General features: G+C 42.4%; 1 protein-coding gene across 1 annotated transcript in view; it reads left to right on the forward strand.

Annotated features, from left to right (window-relative positions):
- Nucleotides 1-20,899, forward strand: part of Lvrn (laeverin) — a 63,133-nt gene that overhangs the window by 11,409 nt on the left and 30,825 nt on the right. The window contains exons 2-6 of the mRNA XM_031365645.1: nt 3,516-3,658; nt 5,302-5,441; nt 12,261-12,387; nt 15,097-15,251; nt 16,661-16,774. Of these exons, the coding sequence (XP_031221505.1) occupies nt 3,516-3,658; nt 5,302-5,441; nt 12,261-12,387; nt 15,097-15,251; nt 16,661-16,774 (679 nt within the window). The remainder of the gene's footprint in view (nt 1-3,515; nt 3,659-5,301; nt 5,442-12,260; nt 12,388-15,096; nt 15,252-16,660; nt 16,775-20,899) is intronic.

The raw sequence follows: 20,899 nt of genomic DNA on the forward strand, positions 1-20,899 counted from the left end.
AGAAGAAGAAGAAGAAGAAGGGAGGAAGAGGAGGAGGAGGAGGAGGAGGAGGAGGAGGAGGAGAAATATTCAAGAAATATTCATGCTGCTTTCCGAGAGTCTCCTCTCCACTAGCTCAAGGTTAGAGTTGGGTGCCTCCTTCCAGCTCCCTGACAGCATTCGAGGCTTGACAAGCACCACCCACTGCTTGCTAAAAGTTTTATTCTCTGGTTCATATTCTCTCCCTGGCCCTCCTGTGTCTTCCTATATTTGAGCTGCTCAAAGAGGGATCTCCTAACCTCAAGGCCACTTACTTTGAAGAACTTCCTAACCTAATTTGGCATCCTTTTGGCAGAGTGGATTTTGCAGCTATTATATTTTGTTGCCTGGTGAAAACTATAGTTTTCAGATTCTCTTACACACCACAATAAGCAAACATAATTCATGGAATAATCATTGACCCATAGTCCAGTGGCTGAACATGTGGCTTTACTAAGGATTTTGATTTCTGGGTGTTTATTGTATGGAAATATTCAAAGATTGGGGCATCATAACTCTTGAAGAATTTTACTTAATCTCTGACCAACTCTGCTATTTATCACTTGTTAATGGGAGATGTAGCCATATGGAGTTCATAAAATAATTTGGAATAAAATGTTTTACTGAGTGCATACAATTGACATCTTTCCTATGGAAACAGACTTACTACCCCAAGTTCATGGATCTTGGCCACAAGGACCTCTTTCAGTCCCAGAGTGTGGTGAAGCCATGATTCTAGAACAAGAGAAGAGGAAGTGGAAGATATTCTACAGTGCTGAGCCACTAGGAGGCAAATTCCCCTACTGTAATTCTCACACCAGTTGACCATGATAAACACAGACTCAAAGGACACCATTATAGAATGTTCCCATAAAATCTGAAGGGAAAGAAGAATGGCAGATCATCTCATGTTCTGCAGGCTAGACAGCCTCTCTCTCCACGGGCAGAGGGAGAAAGCAAAGATACTCACTGTGTGATTCTCAGATGTGGTCTAGCCAGATCATATTGCTGCCGCTTGCCTCTGGCCTTTGCAGTTAACATTGAGAGCCAAATGGTTGTGACTTGTGGGGGATTTTCTCGAACTGTATGAAATCAGGCTGGGAAGTAGTTACAGAAAACTCATGAGGATTTCTTTTCTTTCATTTCTCAGGAGACTTAAATCATGGACGTGGAAGCATCTGCTCTGGGTTTGGTTTGCTACAGTTTCAGCCCTCTAAGTTGCTATTCACCACTCATAACTAAACTCATCCTGTTTCTGCTAAGCGCCTAAGGGCCTTCCCATTGCCCTCGCAACCTTCTTGAGACTCATAAACTTTGGAAAGTCATGGCAGAGGAGTCGAGGTCAGACTTCTCTTTCTGTGGTTTGTGCTCAGGATTTGGCTCTCTGGGTACCCGACTGTGTACTCTAGAGTGAGATGTGCCTTTTCCCTTCTCATTACCCTCTTTGGTACTAATGTGCTACCATATGTTCAGAGTGTTCTAGTTTCAAGGGCCGTGCACTTCCCAAGGGGCATGGATGAACTCTTGCGGGAATCCCTCCTACCGATTCCAGGTGGCTTAATCAGGGCCACCCTGTAAGCTTTATCTGCATCTTGTTAGATGTGTGCAGCCCTCCTTTTCACCACTGTTCCCCAGAATCATGGTTTTAGAGACCCAATTGGTCATTACGATCAAGTAACCCCATTTACATATTCTTTGGGAGAAGGTGTCTAGAGGCTTTCAACACCTTTCTTGAAGTTACATGGCTTTTAAAAATGTATTTCATTCTGCTCGTCTTAGTGGAGAACTCAGGTGGACTGGGTTCTCTGTTCAGTTCTATCTCCTCTCAAACACAGCAACTCACATCACACAGCAGGCAATTTTGCTGTCCTATGCAACACTGCAAAACTACTTAGTGGTCTTTTGTATATATTGATAAAGCTGCCTATGTTTTATAGCAACCCCAAAGCTGTGAAGTCGGTCTTCTGTTGTAAATGACACACGTTTCAAAAAAATAAAAATGAAAAAGACAGAACCCCCTAGCTTCTGGTAGTTTCTAACCGGAGCGTGAACAATGACTTGTATTCAGTTTGTGACTTTGTATTCAGGTGTAACTCCAGCAGCTTTGGAATTGAGTTTTACTGCTAATGATAACCAACCCACGTGTAACATAGAAATGCCAGTAATATTGAGTATGACTTGCCAGGTTGGAATGTCTAGGGAGCACGGATGATTTGTCAGTGTCAGGTTGCTCACTGATAATACATGACATTATGTATGAGCTCAAGTAGCAATGCAGAGTATAATATTTTCCACACCGAGAACTGAGGCACCAGCCCCGTTATGTGGCTTGCCCAGAGCTGTTCAGTTGGTAGCAGAATGACCAGGCTACTGTGAAACCACAAGCTTTCTTAAGCCTACACAAGCAAGGCTGTAATAAAATGAGGGAAACACACAGGACAAATAGGCTGGTTGCTAATTATAGCTCTGTCAGTAAAGTTTGAACACCCTTAATGGGCTGTCTGTGAGATGGTTCACTCTAATTTTTTTTTTTTTTTTTTTTTTTTTTTTTTGTGAGAGGGTTCTGAATGTCTCAACTACTTGTATGTCCCTCCTAAAGCTGGGTAAAAAAAATATTATGTGAGCAAAGAGATTCTTCTGCCATGGAGAAGAGATTTGCAGAGGTGAGGAATGGGTGGAACAGGCACTCTCAGGATGGTTGTTGTGTTGGTTTACCTTTATTTATCTAGGAATGGTGCCTGAAGCAAGAGTCAACATATGACAGATGGTAAGGACCTCGACTGAAAGGGAAGTTCACATTCACTATTGCCCTCTACAGCCAGGTCTCCAGGTCACTGAGTCTTGGCAAATAAAATAACCAGACTAAGGAGAAAGCTGTTTGCTGAGACCCATGCTCTTCAGACACTCAGGCAGGATGTGCCTGAGGTGATCCTGATGTCATGGGGTTTGGTCCCTAAGCTTTCTGCCATAAATCTCCTGTGACCTTGGCAGCATGCTCTTTGTATTTTTCCACGGACGTAGGAGAAGCCACAGTAGGCCTGTGACCAATCTCTCTGTAACTGAAGGACATAACGTTCAGCTGGCATGTACCCATATGGTTTACCCCCAGAGGTGCCCAAAATAGGGCTGTAAGTTTTCAATTAGAAAATAGAGGAAACATTTGAGACAAGAAAAAACAAAGGCATTCTTCAGGCTGCTTCACCCTTTGGTGACAGATGACAGCAACAGACTATTCTCAAAGAAGTCATCCTGACTTTCCAATGACTAACATTCCATGTGTACGTTTGTTCCTGTTTTGCTTATAAGAGGTTTATGATGTAATATGACAAAAAATATTTTGAGGTTGAAAGTTATAGAGATCATTTTTTTATTTTAGGTCTTATAAGAACCCCGAGATGCAGTAGGAAGCGGAGACTGTGTGTGCCGTGTATATTTGCTTCCATTGATCTAAGACAAAAAAATAAAATGAATAATTTTCCTCCTAAAATGTATTTCAGACCCCTGGTAGCATCTCAGATGGAACCAACATTTGCCAGGCATGTTTTCCCCTGTTTTGATGAGCCAGCTCTAAAGGCAACTTTTAATATTACAATTATCCATCATCCTGGGTATGTGGCTCTTTCCAATATGCCCCAGCTAGGTAAGTAATGCTGCCTGTCCTCGTATAACCATGAAAACATCAGCCTTCGTGTCAGCTTCTCTAGGCAGTGTGTGAGTAGCCTTCATCTAGCGTAACTGTGGAGACAAGTATTGACCCTTACATGAGAAGATCCATCCCTATTCTTTCTACGGGAATCTGGGGACATGATACCATCTCTAGACACTGACAGTCTACCTGCCCATTAATTAGTGCTCCTACTAGGGGTCCTTATTGATCAAGGGCTGGTGCCCTTGGTCTGAACTAAGCCCTGGATGAGTTTTATTTACCTTGGGTGAGTTTCTTATATTGACTGTATTGGTTTCTAACTTTTAAAGATCCAGAGATAGTATAGAAAAATTGAGCTCTATGTAACTCTCACATTCAATTAACACTGGACTTTCAGCATTTATATGACTTTAATGAATGAAGGCTGAGAAGGGATAGCTGCTTGCAGACTGGAGCTGAGTCACTATAAGCTGCCTCAGTCTTGCTGTTATATATTGATATGTAGATATAGATATAGACAGAGAGACAGAGAGAGAGAGAGAGAGAGAGAGAGAGAGAGAGAGAGAGAGAGAGAGAGCGAGAGAGAGAGAGAGAGAGAAATATACCATCCTGTAACATGTCAGCCAGCAAGCTCTCACCAACATCTGAGTAGGCTCAGGACACTACTGACCCCTCTGAAAGGTGACAAAGGTGGAATTGCAGTTTCTGATTCACTTTAGACTCAGACAGTTCTAGATTAAATTCTCTGAGAAGTGCTCTCCACTAGAAAATAGAAGTAGATGGAAAGAGGTTGTAAATTGGGGATGATAGTCACAATACTCATGGGCTAGACATTCGGTTTAAGCATTCAACACTCAGGGTGCTGATTCCAGCCTAAGATCCCGTCCTTGTGTCTGTCAAATGAACTCTTTATTTAAAATTATTATAACAATTCTACACATTTATGGGATAAAGTGTGGTGATTTGGTTCATATGTATAGTAGGTAATGATACTATTGGAGTAGTTATCACTACAATAGAAACTACTTGAAAATAGTTTGGGGGACTTGGGAGATGCCCTGGTGAGTAAATGCTTGCCACGCAAGCATGCCGATCTCAGTTTGATCTCCAGCACCCATGTAAAAAAGCCTGGCATGGAGGAATACACCCATAATCTCACTGTTGGGGAGACAGGGAGTTCCCTGAGGGCTTGTTGAACTGGGGAACTCCAGGTTTTAGTGAAAGTCCTTGTCTCAAAAGACAAGATGGAAAACAAGTGAGCAAGATGCTTAGTGCTGACCTCTGAAAACATGTACGTGTGTACACACTCACACACACACACACACTCAATGTGTACATACATAAATGCTTTTGAGTAGCATAAGAATTTTTCATATTTTTGTGTCATAGTATGATTATTTGAGGGCAATTAACATTTTTATCTCTCTATTGCTAACTTTGTGTTTGGATCCTGGGATGATGATGGTTCATAGTAACCTGCTGATCGAGTGTTGACAGCTTAGAGAGAGAAAACTCAGTCTCCTAGACTACAAGGAATGACTAGGAAAGAATGGCTTGTTGACAACTGTTTTGGTAAATTATTTCTAGGTTGCATATCATCTAGGTTTACAGTGACTTGGACTAAAATATTCTCGCAGGTCAGTCTGAAAGAACTGATGTGAATGGAAGCAGATGGACTGTCACTACCTTCCACACCACACCCCGCATGTCAACGTACCTCGTGGCACTTGTTGTGAGTGACTTGGACTATGTCAGCAGAACTGAGAGAGGCAAGGAGGTGAGTAGGGAAGACCCTGTAGATAAGGAGCAAGATGCTGGCTGCATGTTCATGGAGTGTACCACATATCTATAACCTACTGTCCTGTCCCACTTCCCCCTGCCAAGTCCCATGGAAATGTGGCTTTGCAGAATGTAACAAGTTGAGTGTTGTAGCATACACTTGTAATCCTAGCACCCAAGAGATAATAGGTCATGAGTTGGAGACCAACCTGGGCTGCAGAGCGAGATTCTGTTTCCTCCCTTTTCACTAAATTAAAAAAAAAAAAATGTGTGTGTATGCCTGCACTCGCATGTAAGGGTAAGACATACTTTTTCTTATGTAACTTTCTATGGAAAGGCTGTACCTTTCCTTTTTTCTTTTTTCTTTCTTTCTTTCTTTCTTTTTTTTTTTTTTTTTTTTTTTTTTTTTTGATATTTTCTTTATTTACATCTCAAATGTTTTCCCCTTTCCAGGTCTCCCCTTTGGGAACTCCACCTTCCCCACCCCTCCTTCCCTGCCTCAATAAGGGTGCTCCCCCACCTACGCACTCCCCTCCCCCTCCCCCTGCCTCTATGAGGGTGCTCCCCAACCCACCCACTCCCATTCTCTCACCCTGGCATTCCCTAACACTGGGGCATCGGACACCCTCAGGTCCAAGGGCCTCTTTTCCCACTGATGTCCAAAAAGGCCATCCTCTGCCACATGTGCGGCCAGCGCCATGAGTCCCTCCTTGTGTATTCTTTGGTTGGTGGTCCAGTCCCCTGGAGCTCCAGGGGATTTTGGCCTATTGACACTGTTGCTCCCTCCATGGGGGCTGCAAAACCCCTTGGCTCCTTCAGTCCCTTCTCCAACTCCTCCATCAGGGATCCCCCGCGCTCAGTCCAATGGTTGGCTGCGAGCTCCGCCTCTGTATTTGTCAGGCTCTGGCAGAGCTTCTCGGGAAGCCATAACAGGCTTTGAAGCATCAGCAAACATTCCCCGGCATCCACAATAGCATCCGGGTTCGGTGGCTGTATATGGGACGGATCCCCAGGTGGGGCAGTCTCTGGATGATGGAAAGACTGCACCTTAAGACCAGTCTTCGAGGCAGATTCTAAGTACCCACTTCCTGTTCTTGCTTTCTTAGATGGCAGGATTGAACGGGGAGGCGGAACTAGCCCTGGGAGATACGCTGCATACCGGGCCAGATTTGAAATGTTTAGTGACTAGGATGGGCCTGAGATTGACCAATAAAAGTAGACACTAGCCCTAGCCAGGTGCAACTGTATTCACTGGAGTGGCGTGTGCAGGTTCACAGTCAATCCTATTTGGGAGCTAGGCCCTATGGGCATCCCACAGCTCTGAGTGTACAATACTTCCCCAGAGTCATCTGAAGTGAGGCGAACAGGCTTTGTCCTGTAGTTCTTAGCTCCATGTATTCTCATGACAGTGTAGTATCATGGTTGTCATGACACTGTTCTTCACATTTGCTTACTCCCTACCATGGAGTATGGAGGTAACGAAGGCCAACACCTTATGCCTAGTTCTTTCTGATTTTCTTGGCTTCGCTGGGTGAGAAAGGTCAAGCTGTGCAGCAGCTAACTAAGCATTCCTCTGGCTGGCCCGAGACCTTCTAGGCACATACCATCGACATATGGAGACAAGACAGCTGGCGGTGAGCCAAGCCCATCATGGGAGGAGAGAAAACCAAAGCGCTACTCCAGTACTCCTAGCCTAATGAATCATGAATACAGAATTGGATGCAAACAGCAGCTTCTCATCATCCCGAGCTGCTGGCTCCTAGCCCTGTTTCTCTTGCTGGATAATTACTAAGAGATCCTTGACACTCACTGATGTAACACTAGCCCAATACCAAACCATGGCCTATATCAGTGAATCTGCGTAGGCATGATCTAGAAGCATGGTTTGAGCTCGGCAAGAAGCAGATCTCTGATTTCTCACAGCTAATGAGAGACCCAGGGTGGTCCCTCCCACCCACACCAAATAGCCTGTAATCCTCTTCTCAATCAGCAATTCTTGTGAAATGATAAAGTCAGTTTATTCCCAAATGTAGAGAACGCTTATTATAAAGAATGCCAATTGCCATAGAGACAAAAAGGAACAAAAGAAAATAATGCTCTTGGCCAGAAAATGAGATGTTGGGTTGAGTTTATCAGTGGAATGCTGTGGTTGGCCATGGCTGAGCACTACAAAGCGAGTCAATCTACTGTGTGTTCTGTGAGGTAAACAAAATGCAAGCTTGGAATAATGTCCAGCTTATCCCCAAATTACCCATTCAGTAAGAGAGCGTGGTTATACAATGCATGAGGATAAACAAAGGATACACTATAGGGATGGAAATGGCTAACTTGGTAGACTTGGGCAACATGGGTACACATGCAAAACAATACTGTCTGATCTCTAGATCTCCCATGTCCAGTCAGGGCTATCAGAACACACAGGTGGGCAGGTGTGATTTTATTTATTTATTTATTTATTTATTTATTTATTTATTTTTATGTATGAGTACACTGTAGTTGTCTTCAGACACACCAGAAGAGGGCATCGAATCCCAATACAGATGGTTATAAGCCACCATGTGGTTGCTGGGATTTGAACGCAGGACCTCTGGAAAAGCAGTCGGTGCTCTTAACTACTGAGCCATCTCTCTAGTCCTTTAAAACTTTTTTTTAAAAAGATTTCTTTATTTCATATATATGAGTATACTGTAGCTGTCTTCAGACACACACCAGAAGAGGGCATCAGATCCCATTACAGATGGTTGTGAGCAGCTATGTGGTTGCTGGGAATTGAACTCAGGACCTTTGGAAGAGAAGTCAGTGCTCTTAATCGCTCGAGCATAGCAGGTGTGATTTTTCAAGGAATTTTACGGCTACATCTAAAATGGTCCTTATTGACCTGTGTTTTTTTGCTCCCTCCTAGGAGATACACCCCCACCCCAAATCCAATATAATATTTCCACCCTTTGTCTGGCTTTGGGCATGCAGCATGGTCATTTGTGGGAGAAAATTCATAAACTGGAAGGTTATGAACATGGACGGAATCGCTGGTGACGCTATCATTTTACAGAATTCAGATTGTATGCACCACCTCCAACCTGTCCAGTGGCTTTTCCGAGTCTAGCAGGCTTCCCAACTCTGGCCTCAGAAGCTGTAAATCTGAAAAGGCAGATCCAAGGCCAGAAGCCATTTTTTTCCTACTAAATGGGGTCCCTGTAGTTCAGGGGAGGAAGAAATCAGTGAGGGAATCCAGGCTAGGGCCTCCAAAACAGGTGGCTGCATTTTGTGAACAGGAATGTCCCCAAACTCTCACATCATTATAAATTCCCATAACTCAAGACAAACTTTCCAGCAGAAGTAAAAGCATAGTGAGATGAATCTTTCCTGGAAAGCATGTGCCTGCATTATGATGTTTATTATTTTTTTATAATTATTATTATTACTATCATCATTATTATTATTTTCTTAGCCTTTTTGGATAAGGGTCTGCAGAGAGTACTTTTTTTGAGCTAACAGAACTCACATAAGGACACAGGTTGTAATTCCCATACCTCTAACTTTTGTCCTAAGAACCTTCATTTTCATGTGTCTTCCTTGATATCAGCACTGACCATTCTTAATTCTATTAAAATTTGTTCACAGAGAAAATGTTAGAGCACCTGGTGTTTCTGCAACATTATAGCTCTGCAGGTTGGAATAGGAGCACAGTCAGGAAAACCACACGGGTGCATTCTTCAGCGCCGAACGACAGCCTGTTTACATGGCTACATGTTTAAATGGCAGAGGCGCCCTTTCCCAGCAACTTGGGAATGTCATTGCAAAAGAGTGGTGACTATAATGCACTCGCTTCAACAGGCTTAAAACTATAAGACTATTATGGGCTTTTAAAATGAGGGGACCTAATCTGACTTTCATTTTTGAAAATGACATAGGTCAAATAATATTGAATTTGAATTATTAAGTCATTTAAAATTTTCAAGGTTTAAAGTTGGTCACATAGCATGCTGTCACTCTTAACACTATCCTGTTTTGAATCACTGGAATGTTTTTAAACAGGAAGGAAGGATTCAAGATATTCTTTTTACATAGAATGCACAAGGATTATTCTGCAATTACAGAATCATACATTTTTAAAGATTATTTTATCACTTTGTATTATTTAATATTTTCATAAATACATTTTGATTATAATCTTTCTCCACTCCCATTTAAAAAAAAATATTTCTTGGTCAGCACCATGATCTTGTGAGAACAAAACTAACCCTTGGCTGGGTGTTGCCTCTCTGGAGGTCTCGACCAGTGCTGCTTTCCACCTTTCCTCAAACACGAGGATATCTTTGCAAACCTCTTCAAGGGCCAATTTGGCAAAACAGAAAGGCGCATTCTCACGGTGGGCCTGGGTGCTGCAGGGAACACAACAATTCCATACGAACAGAAGCTGGGCACAATTCCTACCATTGGTTTCAACGTGGAGACAGTTGAGTACAAGAATATCAGCTCCATTGGGTGAGACGCAGGCAGCCAGGACAAGATCTGCCACTTCTTCCAGAACACCCAAGGTTTGATCTTCATAATGGAATGGATGCCAATGACCGAGAGCATGTGGGAGTGAGGCCTGTGTGGATCCCACGAGGATGCCTGCTGAAGATTGCCAACAAGCAGGAGCTCCCTAGTGCCACGAATACCGCCTAAATCACAGACTCTACGCCACAGGAACTGGCGCACCAGGGCCACCTGTGCCACCACAGGGGACTGGCTGACCACTCAGCTCCAGAACCAGAAGTGAACCAGGCCCCTCCTCCACTTCACTTCTTCTTCTTTATCCTCCCCTTTGGCAAACTTGCGACTCTGTGGTCCTGAGTGCCAGAAGCTGTCTTGATGGGTTGGTCACAATGTGCACCGCACCATACTGTACACGTACAAGAAGCAGCCTGCAGCCAGGTTTTTATTGAATGTAAAGAGTTTCTGTTTCCACTGAGGCGGTCTCTGGTACTCCTATGCAATATTGCCTTTAAAACAAAGAAACAAACAAACAAAAACTATAAAAAGAGATTCAACTCGCTGTCAGTACTGGAAAGGAATTTGGGTTGTAGAGGCACCTGGCCTCCAGGAGCCATTGGGCTGTAGACTGATGTTCATATCCATTTGGTAGTTGTTTTTTAACCCAAATTCAGTGCATTAAAAAAAAAATAGTTGATGGGCAGTGGTGACACAGGCCTTTAATCCCAGCACTTGGGAGGCAAAGGCAGGCAGATTTCCCAGTTCGAGACCAGCCTAGTGTAGGTTTTGCAGTTACAGCCTGAATGTGAATCCTTTAGATCACCTGTCATCCTGTGGGAAACGGCAGAGAAGGTGACAAACCACCATCCACTGTATGGTCACAGTAGAGCCCTGTGATTCGCCTGTCTTTAGGTCACCTATATTCCATAGCATCGTGCTTGTACTTTGTGCTTACATGGTCAGGAAACAGGTGTGCAGGGCCCAGCTTGTCCTTGGTATGTGGCTGTGCCAGATGCCAGCTTGCACACTCATCTTACTCTTGCATGTGCTGAAAGGAGGCCTGGGTCTCACCAGCAAGAGCGCATGCAAGCTGGGAGGGTGGGTCCAGCCCGGAGCCATGTCCTGGAGCGCCCCTACCTTCCTCCCTCAGCCTGCAAGAGTCCCAGTTGCCATCGAAAGATAACATCTACTTTTTTTTCTTTTGTATTTTGAAACATTAAAGATGTTGGAGCTGTTAAGTTTATCGTGGGGAAATCTCAGAACTGGTTTACTTGGTGTTATGGAGACTCTACCTTTTTAAATTCCCAATTATCATCAGCTATATTTGTTTTCAGATTTCATTTCAACATGCACTGTAGCTATAGGTATTTAGAATAAAGTCTCTTAACTCTTTCAAAACACTTCACAGTCGTTTGTGTCCTGTCTTTTGAGAACTCTCAAACTCTATATCTCATTTAAAAATTGAGTTATTTGTTTTCTTGTGGCTCAGTTTACTAAGTTCTTTGTATATTTTAGTACTTTCCCTGTGTCAGATGTATAATTGGCAAATATTTTTCCTATTCTGTAGGCTGCTGCTTTGCTAAAAAAAAAGAATGATTACGTTCTTTTCTATACATAGGCTTTTAAGCTTCATGGGGTTCCATTTATTAATTGTTGGTCTTAATATCTATGTTATCAGTGTCCTGTTCAGAAATCTCTTCTTGTGCCAGTAAGTTCAAGCCTATTACTTATTTTTCCCCAATGGGATTCATGGTATTTTGTCTTATGTTGATATTCTCAATCCATTTGAAATTGAGTTTTGTGCAGGGTGATGGATGGGGCCCATTTTCTCTCTTCTTACATGCAGCTTCCAGTTTGACCAGCAATTACAGATTTTCAAAGTAAAAGTTAATGTTCCATACTTCTGGTTCAGGTCAGTTGATGCTTTGCATTCTGGGATTTTTTCTCAGCATGTTTATGAGCTTAAACAAGTACTGTCTTGGCTGCTTTTCTTTGGCTATGACAAAACATCATAACCAAGAGGAGACCAGATGGGTGTTCACATCTTCATCCGTATGCAGGAGGGAAAGACAGAATACCGGGAATGTTGCCAGTCTGTTGAAACATCAAGTCCCATCCCACAGTGACACACCCCAATAAGGCACACCTCCTCGTCCTTCCCAAACAGCACTACCAATTAGGGACCAAAATGGGGGGCATTTTCCAACCACCATGGGCACATAGCTGCTTCTGAAGCTATAAGGCTTCAGTTCAGCAGTAGCAGGGAGTTGGCATGAACAGGGTGACACTTTTCAAAAGCCCAATATTGCTTTTTGTAATTATCGCTTGTTTAACTTAGATACGTATCTGGGCCCGGAAAGACCACATTGCAAATGGATATTTAGACTTTGCTGCAAACATCACAGGTCCCGTCTTCTCATTCCTGGAGGATTTGTTTAATATCAGTTACCCACTTCCAAAAACAGGTGAGACATTTAAAGAATCTCAATGCATTATATTCTGTTTTGCAGGCCCCAACTTGAGGTTACATGATACACTGATGAGCCTTCAAGGGTGTATTAGAGCCATTTAGCTTTTATTTTGGAGTTAGCCCCAAGACCATTCAAACACCATGGTGTTTGATACCTTTCAAAACACAAAGATCTGTTTGTGTTTTCTCCATCTGGAGCTATGTATCTTGTGAGGCAAGACCATTTGCATGTCAACTCGCTTGTGGGTATCCAGTGGCTCCTTCTCTTGACTGGGCTAAAACTCTCTTTCGTATAGCTTTTCTCCGTGGCAGTTCTGCGCAGTGCTGGGCTCTGAATGTTTTCAGCTAGTGAGCCTGCATGACTTATCCCAGTGTCCTCTAGTAAGATTTTAGGTATTATTTAGCTGTGACTCACTGTGACCTGGTACTTGTTGTTCCATCTGTAGATTTCCTCAGAAAAATTGGAGTCGTGTGTGACTATAATATGATCCTTGAGGACTTATGGAAATACTTTCTCTCTCATGCATGCCTGTAAAGGCCTGTGGACTTCTCAGCTAAGAAATTTGTCCAGTGTGGTTTTTCTGCTCTTTAAATTGTATGGGTCGTGTAAATTTGAATTGTTTGTCCAACATGGTTCTGAAATCCTGGGAACACTATGCTCTGCCTATACTGGCTGATGGCTGTGATGTTCCATAGAGTCTCTGCTGCTTGAGCCTTTTAGTTTAGGGGGAATAAAGAGCAAAGGGCTGAGAAGCAGCCTAAGCCAGGTCAGGGACCCCAGTTTGCCTGTCAGATAAGGAGCCTTACAGACAGTATTTAAAAAACAAACAAAAAAAAAAAAAACAAAAAAAAAAAAACCCAAAAAACAAAAAAACAAAAAAAAAAAAACCCACCACCACCACCAACAACAAAAAACCTTTTATGCTCCTTAGGCGAGGAGTCCAGAGTCACCCTTGTTCTTGCGTGATATCCTGTCCATTCAAGGATCTGCTTTATTCTCTTTTCCCCCAGCTACATACTGCCTCCCACCCCTCCTTTTCTCTGACATACATCACCAGCATCCTTACCAGGCCAGTCTTTGTGTGTTGGGATCACCATCTAACATATTCTCCTCCTATGTGAAGCCAGAAGCCTTGTAGAGAAATAACTACTCTTTAACTTTAAAGCCCTCTTTCAAACCTCCCTGTGGCTTCTTATTACCATGAGGATGTAGAATGACTGCTGACCATGTCTTTACAAGGATGTACCAACCTATTCCGGGAGGTGGGCCATTCCCAGCTATGGTCAGTCCCCAGCACAGTCTCGATACTCTCTTCTCTCCTCCAGGCTCTTCACACCATATGCAATTGTCATTACCTGGGATGTCTCTAACTTAACTGGATGATTCTGCCTTTCCTTTGTCAACTCAGACCTTGTAGTGGGCTTTGGTTGGAGGACTGACGAATAATAGTGAGAACAGAGATAAAGTCACACAACCGAGTGAATACTGTACAGCAATGAGAATGAAGCGCCTTTTCTAAAGTTTAAAACACAAATGTGACTTTATATGATGAAACAAAATAGAATAGGTAATCTATTCAAAACAAGGAAATTGTAAATATAAAATGTTATGGAAAACAGTGTATAAAGTTGAAAACCTTCCCAGCCAGTTCTAAAGGGTTAAGTGTTAGACCCATGGCTATTTCTTTTGTTATTTTGAAACAGTTAGTTAAATGTTTATATAAAATAGTGCAGGACTGTGTGGATCAAAAATGATGACTTGTTTCTTAAAACCCCAATGACTTTGCTAAATTAAATTGTATCCATTTGAAGTTTAAAAATGTTTTAAAAGTCGTCATTGAAGGGGGCTAGCAAGGTGGTTCAGTTGAGAAATGTCTTGCTGCTTAGCCTGACAACCCAAGTTTAGCCTCTAGGATTCACAGAGTAGGAGAGAACTGACTCCCATGGATTGTCTTCTGATCTTCCCCCCCCCCCCCCCCCCCCCCACACACACAGAGAGAGAGAGAGAGAGAGAGAGAGAGAGAGAGAGAGAGAGAGAGAATGCACAGACACAGACACATGCAAACACATACATGTGTAAAGATGTGATTTCAAGAAAATTTAAAATTAGCCATTAGTATCTGTAAGAAATGGTTTCTTACAGCTCTCAGGGTTAGACTCCAAGTGTTGATAGAATCCATCTTTTGAGAAGAGGGTTTCCTGAGATAGTAAACAGGGTCAGTTAGCAGAGGAAGTCTTGGGTTAATCAAAGGGATATATGTGTTTGCAGTGGGGTGAGTGTGGGGAGGAATAGTTTAGAGGGATGGGCAATGTCACCTGAGGCTACTAAGTCTGATACATGTTCTGAGGCGCATGTCCCATGGAGCCGGGAAAGAACCAGGACTCAATTGTGGGGCAACAATTCATGGATGTAGCTCATTTTGTCTTCTTATTGTTGACTTTTGAGAACTTTCTAGATCTTGAACCTGAGTCTGTCATCAGAAGCATTTGATCTTTATGTGATTTTCATACAGTTGTAATAATCTATTTTATGGTTTCTATCTTCAGTGTTAGGTTTTTAAAAACTATTTTCTCTTTACTCAGGTTACACATTTTTCTCTTTATTTTTCAGTAACCTTATGACTTTACTTGCACATGACTTATACCTAAAACAGCATTGTGTTAGACAAGATTTAATTTTTTTTTCCTACTTAAACCCACTTAGATATAGTTGCCTTGGCTGTTTTTGGCACTGGTGCAATGGAAAACTGGGGGCTGTTGATATTTGACGAATTATACTTGCTCCTGGAACCAAAGGAAGAGCTGACAGAGAAAAGAGCCATGATCTTGAGCTTCATCGCCCATGAGGTTGGGCACCAGGTGTGTGGTGAAATGTTCTTATTCACAGGGAGGTCATTTCCAGCTGTTTTCCTCAACACAGCAAACCCAGAAATACCAGCCACATACCAAATTTGGACAAGTAGGGGAGCATCTTTTGAAATGTCTAATTGTGCATAAAACAAAACTGTGCTGCATCAGCCCAGCTGAGTCTGAGCTGTTGAGGTACCGAGAACCCGGAGTCCGAGCTGTTGAGGTAACGAGAGAGAACCTGTTTAACTATATGCTGGGAAGAGATTTGATGGATGCAGCCAGTGTGTTAGTGAGGAGCATATGAGGGCTTCAGATGCTTCCACAAAAGCTGTAATCAGGAAACACATTATCATCTCTGTGTGTCTCGTCTTGTAATTTTAAAAATCTAGGCATTTGACTTGATAGAGAGTCTCACACCTACATTTTAGTCTCTGGTTCCATTAACACAAATGTGCCAGGTAAGAAATAACTTTACATATGACAGTGATATTTTCTTCAATTTGTGTAACTCTACAAGTTTTAGAAAGGACAAAATAACACCCTGGTTACACAGTCTACCTACTCCCTTGAGTTTGGATCAGTTGTCCCGCGTCATTTCTTTTTTTTCTTTCTTTTTTCTTTTTTTTTTTGGTTTTTCAAGACAGTGTTTCTCTGTGTAACCCTGGCTGTCCTAGAACTCACTCTGGAGAACAGGCTGGCCTCGAACTCAGAAATCCGCCTGCCTCTGCCTCCCAAGTGCTGGGATTAAAGGCATGTGTCACTGCCCAGCTTCTAAGTGTCATTTCTTATTGTTACCTAAGTGACACTTTTAAAAACGCAGGGAGCTAACAACTGCTGTAAGAATTTAGTTAGATACCAGGGCATGGATCTATTGGTTTGGGGAGTTGTATTTTCCTTTCCAAAGACATCTATACATTTTCTTGCCCAGTTTATCTCAAATAGAAAGTAACGCAGCTATAACCCATTATAGAGCATACCCTTGCTTGAGTGTTTTATATGTGGTGTGTCTCAAATCACAATCTAAAACACAGCATCTACTTACAGTGAAGTCATGGTTAGAATATAAGGTGCATAAATAGCAGGGGTGAGAGCCTTGCTTCACTTCTGCTTCACTGAACTAAACAGCTCGTGGGCAAGGCCAACAGTTTCTATGTTCGGCGAGCCAGCCTTGTGCTTAAATGTCAGTTTTAAAGCAAACACTGCATCCAGTTACCAGAGGTGAGGCAGTCACTTCTGAGAAATGAATAGCCAATCGTGTTAAAACAGCAAGACTATGTTGGGGAGTCCTGTTTTCTAGTTTTGTTATTGATGGGAAACACATGTACATCTTTTTTGGCATCATGCCTCCTTAATGTGTATTTGCAATAACGATAACTTAAATTTGAGAAATATCTCCTTTTCTCTCACATCTCCAAAAGTGGTTTGGAAACCTGGTGACCATGAGCTGGTGGAACGATATCTGGCTCAATGAAGGCTTTGCATCTTATTTTGAACTTGAATTAACTAACTACTTCTACCCTAAAGTTCCCATGGTAAGTAATTTAAACATTTTCCCTTCATTATAAAAGTAGTGCATAATCATTTTTGAAAATCTTTTTTATAAAACACAGACAAATCTAACAACTACTAAATTACTAAAACTCTCATCAAAGGTGAGTCATGTTGCCTTTTATGCTTTTTTTTTCCTTACAAGTTTTTTAACTTACTAATTTTAAGTAAGATTTATATCAAAACTGCTTTTGGCTTTTAACAAAACGGTATTTATTTTATTTATTTATGTATTATTGTGTGTGGCAGGCTGCATATACCAAAGTATACCTAAGGGGGGGGGGACAGGAAGTGGGAGTCCATTCTCTCCTTCCAACATGTGGATGTGAAGGATCAAACTCAGGTCCTTAGCCTTGTGGGCAAGTGTCATTTACCTGCTGAACCATATTATCAATTGTGTAGGGAAATTTCGAATGCTAGTGTGGCAGGTAGCTGTGCGTCAGGTGGCTGGCAGATGGCTGAGGTGGTAGGTGGCAGGTGGCTGGTGTGGTAGGTGGCAGCTGTGGCAGGTGACTGGTATGGCAGGTGACTGGTGTGGCTAATGGCTGGTGTGTCAGGTGGGTGGTGTGACAGGTCTCAGGTGTCTGGTGTGTCAGGTGTCTGGTGTGTAACATCTTTACCATTGTGGGACTAGATACAAAAGAAACACTGGGGAGAATTATATTAATGCCAACATTGTAGTAGTGATTATCTTGGGGCATGAATTATGGGAGTTTGAAATTTTTTCTCTCATGGCTCTGACGCATTGACCAAAGTAAGACACTCTTAGGAACACTAACAAAAACCTATGCTTTATGAATAGGCTCAGACATGTGCAGAGACTTCTAAATTCTGGCAACATGGAGTATGATTACCTAGTTAGCGATAGAAGAGGCTTAGCATTTGTCTTAGATGGGGTTTAACTGCTGTGACCAAGGCAACATTTTTAAGGACAACATTTAATTGGGTCTGGTTTACAGGTTCAGAAGTTCAGTCCATTATCATTAAGGTGGGAGCATGGCAGCATCCAGGCAGACAAGGAGCAGGAGAAGCTGAGAGTTCTACATCTTCATCTGAAGGCCGCTAGGAAAAGATTGACTTCCAGGCAGTTAGGACCAGGGCCTTAAAGCCCATGCCCACAGTGACACACCTACTCCAACAAGACCACACTTCCTAATAGTGCCACTCCCTGGGCCAAACACATTCAAACCATCACACCATTCAACATCCTCTTGTTCTTAGAGTACAGGATACTAGCCAGACCAACATGATTTTGCCACAATCCCCAGCCGACTCATTTTCCATCAAAATTTCAGACATAACCAGACATGGTACACCTGCCATCTCAGCTATTTAGGAATCTGAGGCAGGAGGATTCCAAATGAAAATGTTACAGAATGAGGCATCATCTCAAATAACCAAGTTGATGACACATTGCTCTATGTTATAGGCTTCTCATTTCTAGAAGAGCAGAGTTTTTTTTTTTTGGCAATAGTTTTTTGAGGTAGTTAATACTGATTGTCAAGTTGACCCAGCTAGACTCACCCAAAAGCCAATCTTTTGATGGCTTTTGGTGGTGATTGTGGATGACATGGGTATATATAAAGTTATATATGAGCATATATAATATTTGACTTTGGTGTACCAATTATCTAGCTTAGGATATCATCTATTATTATTATCTAGATTCTCTAGAGAGGGGTCAATTAAAGTGGAAAGATCCACCTTAACTATGTGCAATACATACTCAGGCCTAGGGGCCTGAGTGAATTAAGCAGAGAAAGTAAACTGAACAAGAACATCTATTGCTCTCTGCTTCCCCATTGAACAGGATACGTAGCCAGCTGCCTTGGCTCCTGCTGCTAGGATGTCTCAGCTTTGACGAACTTCACTTTGGAACCATACACCAAAACAAACCTTCTCTTCCCTACCTTGCTTTTGGCAGTATAGTTTTTCACTGTAACAAGACAAATAGCTATAAATATGAACCCAATTAATGGTATTGCTAATCAAAGCTTAAGCTAGGAGTAGGAAGGAGTTGATCAGAATGTTAACAGGTGGAAGTAGAACCGAATTTGAAAGTTTACCTGATATTTATGTGGCATGTGACATGAGTCAACTTGGAATTCCAAGCAGTCAGAATTTTAGGCTTCATGTGGCTGGCAGGGGCTGGTCTACTCACCAGAGTGCAGAACACTAGTCAGTACAATGTCTCTCCTAATCTCCGCTGAGCTTTTCTCCTGTCCCAGATTCCTCCTTGGCTGTAAATTAGTTTTCTTTCTAGATTCACATCAGAAAGAAATCATTCTTGCCATGTGCTGGAGGGGAAGCCAGTGTCTTGGACAGTCCCGTAGCTCTTAGTACAGTGTAGAGAACTGCTGTCTCAGAACACATGAACTGCAGACGCGTGTGTCTAGTCTGTGGATTTCTTCCCAGTTATGAGCTATTATGTCCACATCCTTGTCAACTTATAAACCTAGTGTGCTTTGTGTGTGTGTGTGTGAATATGCGTAGAAAAATACTAATCAATCTTAAGAAGCCACTGATTCAACTGACAATACAATCTAGTGGATTGACTCCGGTGATGCTGGGAACCTACCTTCATGAGAAATCCATGGCTCTTAGGGGTCGCACTCTTCTGTAATTAACTTCTTAAAATTCCAACTAAAAGAGAACAGGAAGGAAGATGGTCGGCAGTTTTGTTACTCAAGGGGTCTGATGTTTGAGGAATACTGTAGTTCAGACATTGTAGTGGCTATTCCTGGTTGTCAACTTGACTGTATCTGAAATGAACTGCAATCCAGAATTGGAGGGCTCACCTGGCCCTAATCTGGAGGCTGAGAGATAACAAGTTTCCGACCTGAATCTTGGCATGGAGATCTTGAGGTTTAGTGGCTACAAATCCCAGAGGATTGAGATAGAAAGATCTACGAGTTCAATCGGGGTCACCTGGGGTTAAGAATGTGGTAACACCTTTAACCTGGGCCACACTTTTTGCTGGAGACCTATATAAGGAAGAAGGAAAGCTCGCTCTTTTTTTTTTCAATTGCTTGCTTTGTGGGACTGAGCAACTGCTGGATCCTCGGACTTCCATTCACAGCTGCTGCCGACCATTGTTGGGAGTGGATTGTTGGGAGCTGGACTACAGACTGTAAGTCTGCAATAAATCCCTTACTACATCAAGATTATCATAACTTCTGTGACTCTAAAGAACACTGACTAATACAAAATTGGTACTGGGAGTGGGGTCTAGAGGAGCAGAAGTATAGCGATGGATCTTTTAAAAATCTGGAGATGGTTTAAGAATCCATCAGCTTCTTCAAGTACTGAAACCTCTCCAAATTCTCTCCCTCCTGGGAGCTCAGAAAATGCTGAAGACCTGTGGTCACTACTATTTTTCAAGCTCAAAGAAGCTAATGCCCTTGATTATCTTGATGAATTAGGGGATTCGGTATATAAAGCTTTTCACAAGATGGGGAAGAAATTGGAAAATGATTTTGTCGGTTGGTTGCTCTTAGCATCTCGAGAAAAAGTGATGAAGGAGAATAAAGAGTTTCAAGAAAAAATGATGAAGGAAAATACGGAGTTGTGTGATAAAATCGAAAGGCTTCAGACAAAAGTAAACGCTCTAAAAGTTGCTAAGTGTGTCCTTGAAGAGAATCTTCTCTCCAGCAGCCATAGAGCTCAAGCTGCAGAAAACCAAACTGAAACTCTCATTATAAGGTTGGCTGAATTACAGCGAAAATTCAAGTCTCAGCCTCAGAGGGTGTCAGTGGTTAAAGTAAGGGCATTAGTAGGCAAAGAATGGGATCCTATAACTTGGGATGGGGATGTGTGGGAAGACCCCATTGAAGCTGAGAATTTTGAATCTTCAGATCCTCAAGGATTTGCCCCACCCGAGGAAGTAGTACCTTCAGCCCCACCCCTTGAAATAATGCCTTTCTCACACGAGGAAGTTAATCCCCCAGAGTCTGATAAACTAGCAGTGACTTTCACTGAAGATGTTTCTCAAGGCCCACCAATAGTTTCTTCTAGATCTATAACCAGACTCAAGGCAAAACAGGCCCCTAAAGGAGAGGTAGAAAGTGTAGTCCTTGAGGAAATTCGATACACTACTAAGGAGCTTAATG

This window comes from Mastomys coucha, unplaced genomic scaffold (assembly GCF_008632895.1).
Source record: "Mastomys coucha isolate ucsf_1 unplaced genomic scaffold, UCSF_Mcou_1 pScaffold13, whole genome shotgun sequence".
NCBI lineage: Eukaryota > Metazoa > Chordata > Mammalia > Rodentia > Muridae > Mastomys > Mastomys coucha.